The 18,052-nt window shown below is 44.3% G+C and overlaps 1 protein-coding gene across 5 annotated transcripts in view; it reads right to left on the bottom strand.

Moving 5' to 3' along the window:
- Window positions 1-18,052, bottom strand: part of LOC129863925 (spectrin beta chain, non-erythrocytic 1-like) — a 99,090-nt gene that overhangs the window by 23,912 nt on the left and 57,126 nt on the right. For all 5 annotated transcript variants that reach the window (XM_055936358.1, XM_055936359.1, XM_055936361.1 and 2 more), the window contains 10 exons: window positions 5,917-6,068; window positions 5,463-5,636; window positions 4,924-5,015; window positions 4,672-4,752; window positions 3,811-3,926; window positions 3,169-3,281; window positions 2,482-2,669; window positions 2,235-2,352; window positions 1,910-2,068; window positions 1,182-1,484 (listed from right to left, as the gene is read on the bottom strand). In XM_055936358.1, the coding sequence (XP_055792333.1) occupies window positions 1,182-1,484; window positions 1,910-2,068; window positions 2,235-2,352; window positions 2,482-2,669; window positions 3,169-3,281; window positions 3,811-3,926; window positions 4,672-4,752; window positions 4,924-5,015; window positions 5,463-5,636; window positions 5,917-6,068 (1,496 nt within the window). The remainder of the gene's footprint in view (window positions 1-1,181; window positions 1,485-1,909; window positions 2,069-2,234; window positions 2,353-2,481; window positions 2,670-3,168; window positions 3,282-3,810; window positions 3,927-4,671; window positions 4,753-4,923; window positions 5,016-5,462; window positions 5,637-5,916; window positions 6,069-18,052) is intronic.

Below are 18,052 nucleotides of genomic sequence, written 5' to 3'. Positions count from 1 at the left end.
GATGAGTGTACTTAATAAACAGGTCACTGCGTGTATAGCACAACTTTGGATTTCACCCTCATCTCTAAATCAAATGGTTTTGACCGATTGGAAGTTTTTAATGAAGTGATCATCTCTTCTCTAGATTCGGCCATACCGTGGTGCGCCTCGCAAAAGTGATTGCTGTCCTTGTTAGGAAATGATCAACTTTACCCTGTATATCAAAAAATTACTATATACACATTGATTACTTAACGAAAAACGACCAAAACTCCTGCTGATGATGATCCTGAACAATCTAAATAAAATCTATTGTAAGCAGGTATAGCCAGATGAGTGTTGTCTCCAATAGCTTACTTTTATTCCAGTAAAACACCATCTTCAACAGCGCAGAGATAACAATAACCTAGCAAATTACATAGGTTGTCACTCAACTAATAAAGCCTACTATCACACAAGACATTTCTGAAGGTGCTGCGCAGATGTGCAAGGTCAGGAACAGGCCGTATACCTCACATTGGTCAACGCACTAAGCTGGGCATAGTGTGCAGTTTTGACATGGCCTGGTGTTATTCGGCATGCAAAATGACTTGCAGATCAATGACTGTCAACACAGTTACATGCAGTTGGACACTGAAAGAGAGGACACATCAGCTGTCACAAAAGATGAGGTCTTTTCGGAAGGTAGAAAGAATGTACTAGGAGCCAGACATTTTTGGGAACCGGCGATTCGTAACATTTGAATTGATTTTCTGACCGATGCATGCTACATTTGGATCGGTTTGGGGTCCGCAGACCGATGCACTTGTATCTTAAACATTTGAATCAGCGACAGATGTGTATCGGTGAATTGTTACATTCCTAATTTTCACCTAAATTTATATAGACACTGGTATGGTGCTGGAGATAATGAATACAGGATTGGAAAGTGGTGGATTTGCCCTTTAAGGTAGTCAGGGGAAAAGGAATCAGCTGAGGCCAAGAGCTAAGAATACACTCAGACAGACTTAATTCACCCAGTCAACCTCTGTAAACCCATTACACCCAGGAGTAGTAACCATTTTGAAAGGAGTACTACCATGCAGGGTTGATAGTGTGAAATGTACAGGATTACAGAAGGTTGTTAATGACCAAGAGTACATATTCTACACTGGGAGAATATATAGTGTGTGCAGAGTTGACATGTTGATATGTTCCAGTACCTTCATCTCTCCCATCCAGTCCATGATGTATCTCATCTCCTCCAGCAGTCTCTGCAGGTCTCGGTGTGCGTGGAGTCTCTCCCTGCGAGCGGCTAACAGGTCCTTCAGATACTCCCACAGCCGCAGCACGTTGTCCCTCCTCGCCAGCACGCGACGCACGTCATGGTAGTTCTCTGCCTCCAGCTCCCTGGCCACCGCCTCCACGGCCGCCACACGCTCCCCGTACGCCCCGATGTCCGTCTCGATGGCCTCGTGTTTACGCGTGGCAGCCTCCACCGCTCCCAGGTCCACGCCAAAGTTGTCCTGAGGGACAAGAGGACAGATTGAGGTTAGAAGTGGGAGAGGTCAGTGTGTACATTGGTCATAAACGTATATGTGATAGAAAGAGTCAATGTGTTCAAATGCATACAAGGGTATTAAATTGTCTATTAAATTGCTAAATCCACTCTCACTTCTAGAAATGACAGTGATAGCAAATTATAGTTGTAAATGCCATTAAAATGGAGATCAGCTAGCTACAGTGTGTCTGTAGTCATTTATCACTCCCCTCCACATTACTAGATAATATGACTGGCTGGTCTGCAGTAAACATGTCTCGTCAAAATAATGTAATCACAACCATCACTTATGATTACTGTTATCTCTGGTCTGTGGACACCTGGGAGACAAATATAACCGCCCTCCTCCTCATTGTGAATACATTACCAGGTCTCGGCCAGGGGTGTTACCTGAGAGACGAGCCGCTGGTTCTCGCTCAGCCAGGTTTCCCTCATGGCGGCCTTGCGGTCGAAGCGAGCAGCAAGCATCTCCAGCTTCTCCTGTCGAATCAGCTCGTTCCTCAGCGCCAGCTCCCGCTCGTGCTCTGCCTTCTCCAGACGCTCCCACGCCTGCAGAGCCAATCAGAACACAGCTAGTCAGAGAGGTCCCTTAATTAAACCAGGGGTGTTATTCACGATCTTAAACACCTGCAGGGTTAACTATTGTTTATTGAAGCTCTACTCAGGACAAGTAATGCATTTAAACAGCGAGTAACTGGAGCCCTGTGGGTGATACCTTGTTGATGTCAGAGATGAGCTTTCCCTCCCTGGGAATGTACACCTTCTGGTTGTTGGCTCTCATCTTGCTCTGAATGGTGAACAGCAGCACCTCCAGGTTGCCTTTCTCTGTGAACCTGAGGAACACCAACACAGCCAGGTAAGACACCTAACATGGAATATGTGCAGTTATGATTCCAACCTGCTAGAACATCACTCCTGTTCTTAAACTCTAAATTTCCCCCCAGCGTGTCTCCCCATCTTACTTTGGGGGTTTCTCCACTGTGCGGTAGGTGTTGAAGGCCTGCAGCTGGTTCTGCACACCGTTTAGGGAGTTGGCCAGCTGCCGGTCATTCAGAGTGAGGATGGTCTGCTCAATCCACTGCAGCAGCTCTGAAGCCAGGCTCTCATAGTTCCCTACCAGCTGGTCAGCCTCAATGGCATAGTCCAGCACCTGCGTGGAAGGGAGGGAGAAAGAGAGGGGTTAGACAAGCTCCAAAGACAGTGACAGGAAGGCACGCACGCACGCACGCACGCACGCACGCACGCACGCACGCACGCACGCACGCACGCACGCACGCACGCACGCACGCACGCACGCACGCACGCACGCACGCACGCACGCACGCACGCACGCACGCACGCACGCACGCACGCACGCACGCACGCACGCACGCACGCACGCACGCACGCACGCACGCACGCACGCACGCACGCACGCACGCACGCACGCACGCACGCACGCACGCACGCACGCACGCACGCACGCACGCACGCACGCACGCACGCACGCACGCACGCACGCACGCACGCACGCACGCACGCACGCACGCACGCACGCACGCACGCACGCACGCACGCACGCACACACACACACACACACACACACACACACACACACACACACACACACACACATATATATAAATAGTTAAACAGTCGTTGCACCCCACCTTGCCAACCCTCTTGCCCTCCACAGCTAGGGCCTTCATCTTGGAGAAGTAGTGGTAGTAGGTGGCCACATAGGTGATGATGGACTTCTCATCTGGCTGGTCAACGTTGACATCTGGAAAGAGAGACAGTTGATCCTTATCTCCTCTCCACACACAATCACACACATACTGAGACACATACCCACACAGTCAGACACACACTGACACAAACATGCACATACACAAACTTCTAATCTAGTCGCACACACACACTTCCACACAGTCGAACACACACGCCCACAGAAACTGTCTCCCATCTTAACCCAGTCAATTCAACTTAAACACACATGGTGCTCGTCTTTAAATGTGCCCTGATTGATGGCCCCAGAGCGTTGCCAAACCCTCACCATGTATGGACTTCCTCTGTGATGTCAGAGGGCATCATTAAGCCCTGCCCCATGGCCAGCCTGGCCACATAGACCCTATTCTCACTTAAGTTGTAATTCATTCCAGTAATCCTCCTCCCACACCCAATCCAGCTCATCCAGCTCGCCTGGTACATGACAGGAGCACTGTGTTGGTGACAACTAGCCAGAGGGCAAGGGCAGAGGCCACATACAATCCGACACTTGTCCAGTCTGAGCTCTGACCTCCCTGACTCACCTTCTGGGTCGAGGAGTTTGGTGAGGCCTAGCTTATTCTCTGCTGTGTTGAAGGCATTCTGGAGGTTATAGTGGGCATTGGACCGCTTCAGGGTGTCAAACTCAATCACATCCGGTCTGGACAGGGAGGGGAAAACAAGTGTTGCTTTTAAATGAAAGGAATCTCATGTATAATGCGTAAAGACAGCATCCTTACCACTACAGGTTGACTTCATCAACACGTCACCATGATTTTGTACATTCTAAAATGTGTAGGCAAAGTCAACTTCAACATTGTTCCACTTATTCAGAGCGACCCCATTCTAATCAGATAAGGAAAATGGCAGTGACAGAATGTACATGATTGCCTTGTAGCTCATTCAGTCCACATTTCAAACTACTCATACTTTGAGTCTCAAGTGAGAAATATACACTAGCTGCAGACATACATTCAAATGTGCCAGTATTTGACTGATGAGCATCATCCATGGGCTTCCATTTGTTACAGTTCTTGTCATGTTAAAAATCAGACACTCTAGGGGTCTGAGTCCCACCGTAATGCAGTAGGAGTCACCAGCAGAGAGCAATGGTGAGTCACCAGGCATGGCCTTGGATGCAAAACAAGTTGGTTTTATTCGTTATCTAGGTCAACTAACTCCTATTTTATTTTCATCAATTTATGGGGATACAGGCCTATTCCTCAACGACACTGCAAGGACAACAGGCCAAGGTACTGGACATCTAGTCACGGACAGAATGAATATATCACTTCACACGGACAGAGTGCCAGGTGAAGGACAAGGTCAGGGCCTACAGTTAACATGAGTGACTAACGCATTTCATAGTGTGACAGGCAACATGGACAAAGGGGAAGGTAATTGACCTGTGTTTGTGCACGATGGCGTTGAACGCCAGGCCATCTCTCCAGCTGGTGGTAAAGTTGTGAACGTTGACGTTGGGGTACCTGCAGAGTCAAGGTAACAGCTCATTAATCATCAACTCAGTATCCAGGCTCTTTTGGTGTTGACAAACACGGGAAATTATTAAAATAAAAGAACTCATCATTTCACATATCTTCATCATACATTCACATTACTGGACACATCCTAGAATCTCTCCCTCTCCCCCTTCTCACCCAGCGGTCTTCATCTGGCACCAGAGCAGCAGAGCCTCTTTGGCTGACTTCTTCTCCTTGTTATCCTCAGTCTCCACACTGATGTCCTGGATCTGTTAAGCAGAGCACCCTCTCAGTCAGACACACTGCCTACATTCTCTCTCTCTCTCATTAAGACCTCACTGAAATCATGGGTCTTACATACAGCTCTTTGTTAAGTTTGATGATGAAGAACATCCGTCTAACAGGAGAGCTTTGCTTGTCATAAAAACATGTAATTGTCATGAAAAGAAGATGAGGGGAAAAAAGAACACTGAAATCTCATTAGAATATTAACATTCTCTGAAACCAAAATGGCCCCAGAAAACCACGGAACAGAGGTAATTGCTTCCATTCCCATTAGTTTTGAACTAGGCAGGGTGGGGTTGGGTTGACCCAGGTGAGGGTGGTGAATGGAACACAAGTGGGCTGGGATGTGTAATATTCACTTGCGCCCTCTACTCTCTAGGAAGGCCCATAGAAAGACATTGTACAGAACATTACAAGGAGTCACACGGTACCTGGAAGCGAAGGATGATGGTCCAGATGAGGCCCAGGGTGAGGCGGTGGTTCCCGTCCACGATGTCGTGGGAGCCCATGTTCTCCAGGTGGACCTTCTGCTCCTTGAGGAACTGCAGGGCCTTGTCCACGTTCTCCAGGCAGTGGATACGCATACGCCCCTTAGTGGGCTTCGGCTGGACAGAGACAAGAGAAGGGGGAAATTCAGGATGGTGTGAGAGTGATGGAAAGTGACATGGGAAACAGAGAGGGAGAGGAAGAGGTATAAGAATGAAAATAGATTTCAGGTTAAGCAGAATGGAGCACAGCGAGAGAAAAACAACGAGAGAGGACAAGAGAATACAGGAATGAGAGGGTTAGTTCAGGACAAACAAGTTGAGCCATGAGTGATTGGTCAGGGTTAAGGTTAGGGTCAGGGTTAGGAGGACAGATAAAGAGGGATTGTGAGTTACTGACCAGCTGTTCTCCTGACAGCACCTCCAGCAGGCGGATGAGCATGCGTCCATCTCTCAGGTCAGTGTACAGGTCCCCGATGCGGCACGTCACACGGCCCAGGTGAGAGTTCACCCACTTAGTAAAGGTCTTCTTCTGCACTGCTTCACGCTCATCTGGAGAGGAGAAGGGGGCAGGTTGATGTTAAACCAATCATCTGGAGAGCAGAGGAGGGCGGGTTGATGTGAGGGTAAACCAATCAGAAACCAGCTCATAGAGACTGGCACGCAAGTGTGAAGTCATTCATTGCTTTGTACTAACCTATTCCATGTCCAATACTCCAATACTGTCAGCAAAATAAATATTTTGTGGGGATGCAATTATGTTGGGGAAAAACACTTATGTAGTCTTATACAGCCATTAAAATGCCTGAATCCCCACTCAGACAGACTGATGCCAGTGAATCATGGGGACCTGAGCTTCGCTACGCAGCACTTCATTTCACAGATGAGCTACGACATTAGGTCGTTGGGATTACTGCGTTGACAGACAGCGAAGTAGAGGGTTCTTTAGGCCTCTAACTGAACCTAAGTGACTGGGCTGCTGACGGGGCGTCCGCCATTCGCCTGAGACTGCACCATCTGAATAAAAGACCAGTCTTGAATAGCCAAGCTAACGGTTCCCAATGACGCTAACCAACACATAAGTGAAAGACCGAGAAAATCAATGATGCAATATTGCAGGAACGAGCACAGAATTGTGTTGGGGTCTGAAGAGAATAGATCCCTATAATGTTACAGGAAGATAAAGGGGACACAATGAATTAAACAGTAGCAGAGGCAGCACAGACATATGCAGCAGAGTAAGATGCTAAACATGCCTCCAAACAAGGTGACCTCAATTCTAGGTCACATGGTCTTGGTCTGTGTGAGTTAGATCTAGGGCAAAATACAGCATTACAGTCTAGTAGCTAGAGGCCCACACATAAGACATTAACTGTGAAAATAAACTACAATTGTAATACAATGGAATTAAATATCAGATGAGCTATGAGGTAAGAAAGCAGTGAGGTAAAAGAGCAGATAATTTGTGAAACTGTGTGATGTTAACTGTAGTAAAGATTAGAGCATCTCCAAATCCTATCAGAAAAAGGTCATGGCTTCAAAATCGTAAAATTCCTGGTGGGTTTCATTGTGTTAAGGAAAGCTTCCCGCTATCTCTAAGACACAGTGAAATGGTTCTCCATGTGAGAGAGAATTAGTGTGTGTGAGATAGATGGAACTCCTGGTGAGATGTGCCATGTGACACAGACAGGCCTCTGTGATGGACAGGCGCAATAGGCCATGCTCTGTTTGAAAGAAACACCGCTATTTAGTAGCTGTACTGTGAAATACAGTTGAAGTTGGAAGTTTACATACACCTTAGCCAAATACATTTAAACTCAGTTTTTCACAATTCCTGACATTTAATCCTAGTAAAAATTCCCTGTCTTAGGTCAGTTAGGATCACCACTTTATTTTAAGAATGTGAAATGTCAGAATAATAGTATAATTTATTTCAGCTTTCATTTATTTCATCACATTCCCAGTGGGTCAGAAGCTTACATACACTGAATTAGTATTTGGTAGCATTGCCTTTAAATTGTTTAACTTGGGTCAAACGTTTCAGGTAGCCTTCCACAAGCTTCCCACAATAAGTTGGGTGAATCTTGGCCCATTCCTCCTGACAGAGTTGGTGTAACTGAGTCAAGTTTGTAGGCCTCCTTGCTCGCACATGCTTTTTCAGTTCTGCCCACACATCTTCTATGGGATTGAGGTCAGGGCTTTGTGATGGCCACTCCAATACCTTGACTTTGTTGTCCTTAAGCCATTTTGCCACAACTTTCGAAGTATGCTTGGGGTCATTGTCCATTTGGTAGACCCATTTGCGACAAAGCTTTAACTTCCTGACTGATGTCTTGAGATGTTGCTTTAATATATCCACATAATTTTCCAACCTCATGATGCCATCTATTTTGTGAAGTACACCAGTCCCTCCTGCAGCAAAGCACCCCCACAACATGATGCTGCCACCCCCGTGCTTCACGGTTGGGATGGTGTTCTTCGGCTTGCAAGCCTCCGCTTTTTCCCTCTAAAACATAACAATGGTCATTATAGCCAAACAGTTCTATTTTTGTTCTGTCAGACCAGAGGACATTTCTCCAAAAAGTACGATCTTTGTCCCCATGTGCAGTTGCAAACCGTAGTCTGACTTTTTTCTAACAGTTTTAGAGCAGTGGCTTCTTCCTTGCTGAGAGGCCTTTCAGGTTATGTCGATATAGGACTTGTTTTACTGTGGATAAAGATACTTTGTACCTGTTTCCTCCAGCATCTTCACAAGGTCTTTTGCTGTTGTTCTGGAATGTTGTTATTTTCGCACCAAAGTACATTCATCTCTAGGAGACAGAACGCCACTCCAACCTAAGTGTATGTAAACTTCCGACTTCAACTGTAGCCTTCAGCATGAGGACTGTAGCCTATGTTACTTGTGATCGAGGTATAGGCTATGTCTGACAGAATCTCTCTCCCCAGGGCAAAGTCGTGTCACACAGTGACTTAGGATAAATGACCAGGACCAGTCCCATCTGGACTGACGCTACCCTGCTGTCTCAGGCCTCGAGCAAGAGGTCAATGAGGCAGAGCCGTGCCCCACCTGTGTCCAGGTTAACAGTAGTGATGGTAGGGGGATCAATAGTTACATATCGGGATATTATCTTTGACAATATGTTGTATCGTTTTGACAAAATCACAATATTAGTTTTGCACTAGTTGGCTGTACCTGCACTAAAACTCAATTTTAATAATGGAGCCAATTAGTTTTCAGCACTTCTATTTCCATGGCTGATCAAAACTCTCATGGCTCACTCTGCAGCAGACATATGGGGAACAATATTATATAATATATATATTGAAACACAAAATCACAGTATCGAATCACAATACATATTGGCACCTAAGTATAGTGATAATATTGTATCGTGACGTCCCTGGCAATTCCCAGCCCTAGCTAACAGCTCCCATGCTGGGGCAGGGGACAGAGACAGGCGGCACCCCACCCCAGCCAGTGCCCTGCCCAATGACAGGGCCGGGGAGCAGCTGGCTGGGTGGCAGAGTGGTGGTAATCCTGTGGTGATTTATGGCAGTACTTGAAGGATTAGGGGGCCACTTTACAAGGTTTAAATAAGCCCATTCTCCATGCTGAGGATCCTTTCAATCAAACACTAATGGGTTTGTTCAGGAGGGGAGAGAGGTAGAGGGGGGAGGGACAGTGACGTGCAGGCAGCGAGGTCAGGCCGGCAGGCGGTCAGGCAGAGAGGTCTCAGAGGTCTGGAGAGGGCCCGCAGCAGCTCACTCCGCCTGCAGACTTTCCAGCTCTCTTTGGGTGACACTAGGATGGAGTGAGGCATGTGGAGGCATAGTATTGGTGTACATCCCTTGCTTTAACATGGGTGTAACGTATCAGGGAAGGAGCAGGGTTTTCAACTTCAAACACTCCACAGTGCATTCCAAAAGTATTCAGACCCCTTCAATTTTTTCAAATTTTGTTACGTTACAGCCTTTTCAAAAATGTATCAAATTGTTTTTTTTTATCGTCAATCTACACACAATACCCCATAATGACGAAGCAAAAACAGGTTTTTAGAAATTTGTGCATATTTAAAAAAAATAAACTGTAATATTAAATTACATAAGTATTCAGACACTTTACTCAGTACTTTGTTGAAGCACCTTTGGCAGTGATTACAGCCTCGAGTCTTCTTGGGTATGACGCTACAAGCTGGACACACCTGTATTTGGGGAGTTTCTCCCATTCTTCTCTGCAGATTCTCTCAAGCTCTGTAAGGTTGCTGGTCATTGTCCTGTTGGAGGGTGAACCTTCCAGTCTGATGTCCTGGGCAGATTTTCATCAAGGATCTCTCTGTACTTTGCTCCGTTCATCTTTCCCTCGATCCTGACTAGTCTCCCAGTCAATGCCGCTGAAAAACATCCCCACAGCATGATGCTGCCACCACCATGCTTCACTGTAGGGATGGAGCCAGGTTTCCTCCAGATTTGCCAAAGAGTTCAAACTTGGTTTTATCAGACCAGAGAATCTTGTTTCTCATTGTCTGATAGTCTTTGGGTACCTTTTGGCAAACTCCAAGCAGGCTGTCATGTGCCTTTTACTGAGGAGTGTCTTCTGTCTGGCCACTGTACCATAAAGGCCTGATTGAAGGAGTGCTGCAGAGATGGTTGTCCTTCTGGGAAGGTTCTCCCATCTCCACAGAGGAACTCTGAAGCTCTGTTAGAGTGACCATCCGGTTCTTGGTCACCTCCAATGCCCTTCGCCCTTGATTGCTCAGTTTGGCCAGGAGGACAACTCTAGGAATCGTCTTGGTGGTTCCAAACTTCTTCCATTTAAGAATGATAGAGGCCACTGTTCTCTGGGACCCTAAATGCTGCAGACATTTTGGATACCCTTCCCCAGATCTGTGCCTCAACACAATCCTGTCTCGGAGCTCTGCGGAAAATTCATTTGCCCTCATGACTTGGTTTTTGCTCTGACATGCACTGTCAACTGTGGGACCTTTATATAGACATTTTATTTATTTAACTAGGCAAGTCAAATCAGAACTAATTCTTATTTACAAATGACGGCCTACCAGAAGGCAAATGGTCCCCTGTGGGGATGGGGTCTGGGAAATAAAAAATGAAATACAGCGGAAGTCGGAAGTTTACATACACTTAGGTTGTAGTCATTAAAACTCGTTTTTCAACCACTCCACAAATGTCTTGTTAACAAACTACAGTCTTGGCAAGTCGGTTAGGACATCTACTTTGTGCATGACACAATACATTTTTCCAACAATTCTTTACAGACGGATTATTTCACTTATAATTCACTATCACAATTCCAGGGGTCAGAAGTTAACATACACTAAGTTGACTGTGTCACACCCTGACCTCAGAGAGCCTTTTTATTTCTCTATTTGGTTAGGTCAGGGTGTGATTTGGGTGGGCATTCTATGTTTTCTGTTTCGTGTCTGTACCTGACAGAACTGTGCGCTTTCGTTTCACTTTGGTTATTTTGTTTGAGTGTTAAAATAAATTAAAATAATCATGAACACTTTCCACGCTGCGCTTTGGTCCACTCCTTTCGACGAGAGCCGTAACACTCTGCCTTTAAACAGCTTGGAATATTCCAGAAAATTATGTCATGGCTTTAGAAGCTTCTGATAGGCTAATTGACATCATTTTGAGTCAATTGGAGGTGTACCTGTGGATCTATTTCAATGCCTACCTTCAAACTCAGTGCCTCTTTGATTGACATCATGGGAAAATCAAAAGAAATCAGCCAAGACCTCAGAAAACAATTGTAGACCGTCACAAGTCTGGTTCATCCTTGGGAGCAATTTCCAAACATCTGAATGTACCACGTTCATCTGTACAAACAATAGTACGCAAGTAAAAACACCATGGTACCACGCAGCCGTCATACCACTCAGGAAGGAGACGCGTTCTGTCTCCTAGAGATGAACGTACTTTGGTGCGAAAAGTGCAAATCAATCCCAGAACAACATCAAAGGACCCTGTGAAGATGCTGGGGGAAACAGGTACAAAAGTATCTATATCCACAGTAAAACGAGTTTGATATCGACATAACCTGAAAGGCCGCTCAGCAAGGAAGAAGCCACTGCTCCAAAACTGCCAGAAAAAAAGTCAAGACTACAGTTTGCAACTGCACATGGGGACAAAGATCATACTTTTTGGAGAATAGAAATAAAATAAAATAGAACTGTTTGGCCATAAAGACCATCGTTATGTTTGTAGAAAAAAGCGGAGGCTTGCAAGCCAAAGAACACCATCCCAACCGTGAAGCGCGGGGGTGGCAGCATCATGTTGTGGGGTGCTTTTCTGCAGGAGGGACTGGTGTACTTCACAAAATAGATGGCATCATGAGGGAAGAACATGATGTGGATATATTGAAGCAACATCTCAAGACATCAGTCAGGAAGTTAAAGCTTAGTTGCAAATGGGTCTTCCAAATGGACAATGACCCCAAGCATACTTCGAAAGTTGTGGCAAAATGGCTTAAGGACAACAAAGTCAAGGTATTGGAGTGGCCATCACAAAGTCCTCAATCCCATAGAAAATTTGTGGGCAGAACTGAAAAAGTGTGTGTGAGCAAGGAGGCCTACAAACCTGACTCAGTTACAACAGCTCTGTCAGGAGGAATGGGCTAAAATTCACCCAACTTATTGTGGGAAGCTTGTGGAAGGCTACCTGAAACGTTTGACCCAAGTTAAACAATTTAAAGGCAATGCTACCAAATACTAATTGAGTGTATGTAAGCTTCTGACCCACTGGGAATGTGATGAAAGAAATGAAAGTTGAAATAAATAATTCTCTCTACAATTATTCTGACATTTCACATTCTTAAAATAAAGTGGTGATCCTAACTGAAATAAAACAGGGAATTTGTACTAGGATTAAATGTCAGGAATTGTGAAAAACTGAGTTTAAATGTATTTGGCTAAGGTATATGTAAACTTCCGATATCAACTGTATAGGACAAAACACACATCACGACAAGAGACACCACAACAGTACATAAAGAGAGACCTAAGACAGCAGCATTTCATGGCGGCAACACATGACAACACAGCATGGTAGCAACACAACATGACAACAACATGGTAGCAAACAACAGCAACACAACATGGTAGCAGCCCAAAACATGGTACAAACATTATTGGGCACAGACAACAGCACAAAGGGTAATAAGGTAGACAACAATATAGACAGGTGTGTGCCTTTCCAAATAATGTCCAATCAATTGAATTTACCACAGGTGGACTCCAATCAAGTTGTAGAAACATCTCAAGTATGATCAATGGAAACAAGATGCACCTGAGCTCAATTTCGAGTCTCATAGCAAAGGGTCTGAATACTTATGTAAATAAGGTATTTCTGTTTTATTTTGAATATATTTGTTAAAAAAAAGTAAAAAAGTTGTTGCTTTGTCATTATTGGGTATTGTGTGTAGATTAAAGAGAGAGAAAAAATATATATTTTAGAATAAGCCTGTAACGTAATAATGTGGAAAAAGTCAAGGGGTCTGAATACTTTTCGAATGCATTGTATAATAATATATACTCAGAATGGATGGAAGAACTACTTATAGCGTGGAACATCTACACATAGCGTGTAATAACTACTTATAGCATGGAACAACTACTCATAGCATGGAACTACACATAGCATGAAACAACTACTCATAGCATGTAATAACTACACATAACGTGGAACAACTACTCATAGCATGGAACAACTACTCATAGCATGGAACAACTACTCATAGCATGGAACAACTACTCATAGCATGGAACAACTACTCATAGCATGGAACAACTACTCATAGCATGGAACAACTACTCATAGCATGTAATAACTACTCATAGCATGTAATAACTACTCATAGCATGGAACAACACATAGCATGAAACTACTCATAGCATGTAATAACTACTCATAGCATGTAATAACTACTCATAGCATGGAACAACTACTCATAGCATGGAACAACTACTCATAGCATGTAATAACTACTCATAGCATGTAATAACTACTCATAGCATGGAACTACACATAGCATGAAACAACTACTCATAGCATGTAATAACTACTCATAGCATGGAACAACTACTCATAGCATGTAATAACTACTCATAGCATGTAATAACTACTCATAGCATGTAATAACTACTCATAGCATGTAATAACTACTCATAGCATGTAATAACTACTCATAGCATGTAATAACTACTCATAGCATGTAATAACTACTCATAGCATGTAATAACTACTCATAGCATGTAAAAACTTCTCATAAGTGTCATCTTATCCCATCACAAATTGTGCATGAAAAAATTATTTTATCAATTTTAGAATAAGGCTGTAATGTAACAAAATGTGGAAAAGGTGAAGGGGTCTGAATACTTTCCCAAGGCACTGTATATGTATTCATCAAAGACCAACTCAAAGACTGGCTGTGGCAGGTGTTTTATTTGAAGTGTGGGGTCTGGGAGGAGCCCTTCATAATGAGTTAGGCTCAGCTAACTATGTTAACTCTATACACATATTTTTGTTACAGGGCCTCTACTGCTAGACCAGAACAGACAACACACAAACTCACACCAGAAAAGTCCACACATCCCAAACGTTTCTTTTAAACCATGTTACAGTAGCGCTATATAGTTATTGTGTATGATGCCCGGAGGCTCTATTGTGGAGCATAAGCTCCTTGCAGGCCTTCGCAAACTATTGTTGTAAAGCAGGATTACTTCGAATGAGATGGACTGAGGTTAGTTGTTATCAGATCAGATACAGAAATGCACAGAAGATAATGGAGGACCATTAAATCTAACTGAACCTCTATTTACTGAGCACATCCCATGACGACATGCTAGATGTCTTGTCTGATAGCTCAGACAGAAACTAGTTCAGTGAGTTGTTGCCCTGTAGTCAAGCTCGGATGGCAACCCAAATGACTGAAACGTCTGCTGTCCCATAAACAACTTTAACCCAGATACCAAATAAAAATGTACTCATTCTGGATAATCAGAAACCACCAGCGTGACCACTCTGCTCGTTGGTTGTTGGTGAGAAAATCTGCTTCAGCCCATCCCAATTAAATTCCCCCAAACTGTGCTTGACCCTTTGAAGCAGCTCTGGCACCTCCTATACCCCACTACTACTACCCCTGACTGGGAGGACTGGAATGTTATTTCTCCCTCTAGAAACAGTGCTAAGGGGTACAAGGGATGCACTGCAGTTGGTCACTATTTGGCAGGCTGGGATTATAATGGGATGTTTGACATCCATATAAATTCTTAAACATTAAATAAAGATAGCAATGAACAAATAAATGGAATTCAATGGCTGTGAATCTGGCTGCTCATGCATGGGTTTTAGCAACAGAACACTTGCCACGGTTATCTGGGATTCATGGAGGTCTTAGAGAGGTGATGGGCTTGAGTGTGTTCTTGTGTGTGTGTGTGTGTGTGTGTGTTCTTGTGTGTGTGCCATCATAACCTCACCCGTCCTGGACAGAGTCTAGGCCTGGATCTGGCAACCTTAACTGTTGGAGTGGAGTAGACAGACAGACAAGCAGTGGCCTGAACTTCACCTCTGTACATCATCAGCTGTTCCAAGTGCCATTCCTATTAGTCTCCATGATATGTTTTGATAGCACCAACAATCCACAGCTCAGCAGTTGAAAACTTGGCTGGAGAAAACAAATGCACTCTGCAGAGAGATCTAGACAGAAACAGGTCACTGTGAAATGCAACGGTCAGATGGGCCACAGAAAACAGTCTAGAGTCAGAGCACAGAGAGAGAGAAGGGCCAAGTGTGCGGTGCAGTGGTGACCCATTTCATCAGGACAGGGCTGCTTTGCCATGCAAATGGTGTGTGACTGTCAGCAGCTAGAAACTGGGACAGTACTACTCACAGTCAGACGGACCAATCAGTCAAAAGAAATGGTCCTCATTTGCCAATAACCTCCAAACAAAGCACGGAAGAGAGATTTTCCACAGTTTAATCAGTTATTCACAGGAGTTTTCCAGTAGAATGGTCATCGTAAGTTAATATGTTCCATGGTCAGGGTAGGTAATATACTACTGTCTAACTGTAATAAATGTCCTATTCAAACGTGTTAAAAAACTAAATGTGCTGTCCTGAGGTGTGCTACAGTGAAGTGAGGGGGTAACTGAATGAAGTGTTCTAGAACATTATGACCACAGCGGGGGGGGGACACCACATTCTGCCCCACAGAATTCCTGCTCTGCTCAGGGGGATGGATGGGGGGGGGGTGTCAGGGACAATGACTGTCTGAATAACAGGCAACACAACACAAAGGACGGTCACTCGATCTGACCTTCAGTACACTGCAGGTAAATTATTAATTACACAGCAAACATACCTAGAGACACACCTGTATACAAACATTTGTGGTCATACAGCTACATCTATGTCATGACCCTAGGGATTACTAGATGCAGCCCTATTCTCGTTCCTAACCTTAAAGTGACCTCTTGCTGTCACCAATTAGGTTCTTCACAAGGCTTTGTGCTGAATGAACCATCGGCAGCAGCAGAAACCGTTATTGTTGCAGAGGAAATTGCACCTCTTCTTGCGTTACAGACTTTGCATTAAAAAAGGGACAACGACAGAAATCATGTGTCATCATCATCTCCCAATAAACAGTAGTTTCCTCCAGTTTCCACAATACAGACACTTAAAATAAGTAGCCAGACAGTACAGTGCATAAACAAACATGCAAATAAGGGACTCTGTCGCTTCAGTGACAGCCACACCCTTTAGCCTAGATTGCAGTGAAAAATTATAGGTGTTTCACGGCGTTGAGCACATCCCCCCCTAAAAAAATATTTGGTGGTGAATGCATCTCTACACTTTAAATGACTATTCTACAGTACCCAGACAGAACAACTACGATGAGTAACAGGAGTCTAGATGAAAAGCTTTATTTAATACTGGTCATCACATCCCAAGCCTCCCTATCTCCCCAGGCACACGAAGCAGAGGAAAAGACAGGAACGACAGGCAGGCAGACAGACAGGCAGACAGCAGGCACGCAGACAGCGGCGGCTGTACCTCACTGTAATTCAAGTGTGAATCATGACATTTCGAGGTGACCTTTTCAAGCAGCAAAAGCATGTCTTTCCTTTTTTTAACCCTTAAGTTCCTCCCTCCCCCTCTTATTTGTGCGTTTGCCTCAAGGCTTGGCCAGAGAGTAGGACAGGTAGGCACACAGCAGCAGTACATCAAAACACAGATGTTATCAGTCATGCACCCGTCATGCACCCCCAAAATCTGAGGGGGGCACAATGTATGTGAGGATGGCTGGGCGGGTGGTCCGGATGGGGGCTATGTCCCCTTGTCCATAAGTTGGAGAATTTTCATTTTTAAAACACCTGAAACAGCTTTTTCTGCAATCTAGAGCCATAATCATTATGCTTAATTCTATGTAAAAAAAAACTTTTTATTTTTCTGGATATCAAAGCTTACCTCTTGAGCCGTCTGTATCCCACTGACTGGAGGTTATTTTCTTAAAATAAACTAAATATGCTTCTCTGCATCTCTGGATAAAAGATTGAAAGGAATGTGAGTCTTATTCAGTACATTTAGTACTTGCTTTTTCTTTTTTGTCTACCAACCTTGCCAGCAGGCATGCCTGCTAAGTTAGTTAGACAAGCTAGCTACTCTAACTTGATTGATAGCCTGAAATGACTTCTTGGTAGCTAGTTATGAGGTTGAGAAATGTTAAACCTATTATTATTATTATCTTTTTTTACAGGACAAATCTGATGAGGTATGAAGCCAATGACTGCTATGACCTGACTTGACACAAAAATACACACAAACACGGAACTTGAATTGAATAGAGAAACACTCAAAGACCCACCCATGTACTTTATCTCACTGTTCTCTGACCACAGACAGCTAGGGTCAAACTCAAGGAAACAGATAAGGTTGATTAGATACTAGCCGTAGTTGGAGACTTGGGACAGAAAGCTGTGGGGCCTGGTATCAGAGCACAGGAGTCAGGAATAGTGAAGTCTTTCTCAAGGCCCTGCCACAAGGTTCGTAGCCGCCACCGTTGTCATAGACACACAGACTTACTCTTGCCTGTCCTGCTCTCAAGGTAAACACTGTGATAGGATGGAATAATATGCTACTGAGATACAATAATGGATGCAGAGTCCAGGGAGGTTGTGTGTACCGCACACAATGCAGAGGGCACTATTGTTGTTTGTACTGAGTCTTTGTGAGAACATCTGCCATGTCACACATAGGGTTGCAAAGGGTCGGAAACTTTCCAGTAAACTTCCAGAATTTTTCCGGAAATTTTCCATGGGAAGTTAAGCCCCGAAATTTGGGGAATTTTGCTCAAATTCATCAAAAAAAGTTAGCTTATAACAGTGAACCTTTTTTGTGGGATACACATAAGGCAATTCTAGGTATTGTGGCATATTTTGGTTAAACTATCCTCAATTCAATGGAATCGCAACCCTCTGCATGCACAGTGCATTCTTCCATCACATGTGCAGTGCACTCTT

The sequence above is a fragment of the Salvelinus fontinalis genome, chromosome 10 (genome assembly GCF_029448725.1).
Source record: "Salvelinus fontinalis isolate EN_2023a chromosome 10, ASM2944872v1, whole genome shotgun sequence".
Taxonomy (NCBI): Eukaryota; Metazoa; Chordata; class Actinopteri; order Salmoniformes; family Salmonidae; genus Salvelinus; species Salvelinus fontinalis.
This window is presented reverse-complemented; position numbering and strand designations above follow the sequence as displayed.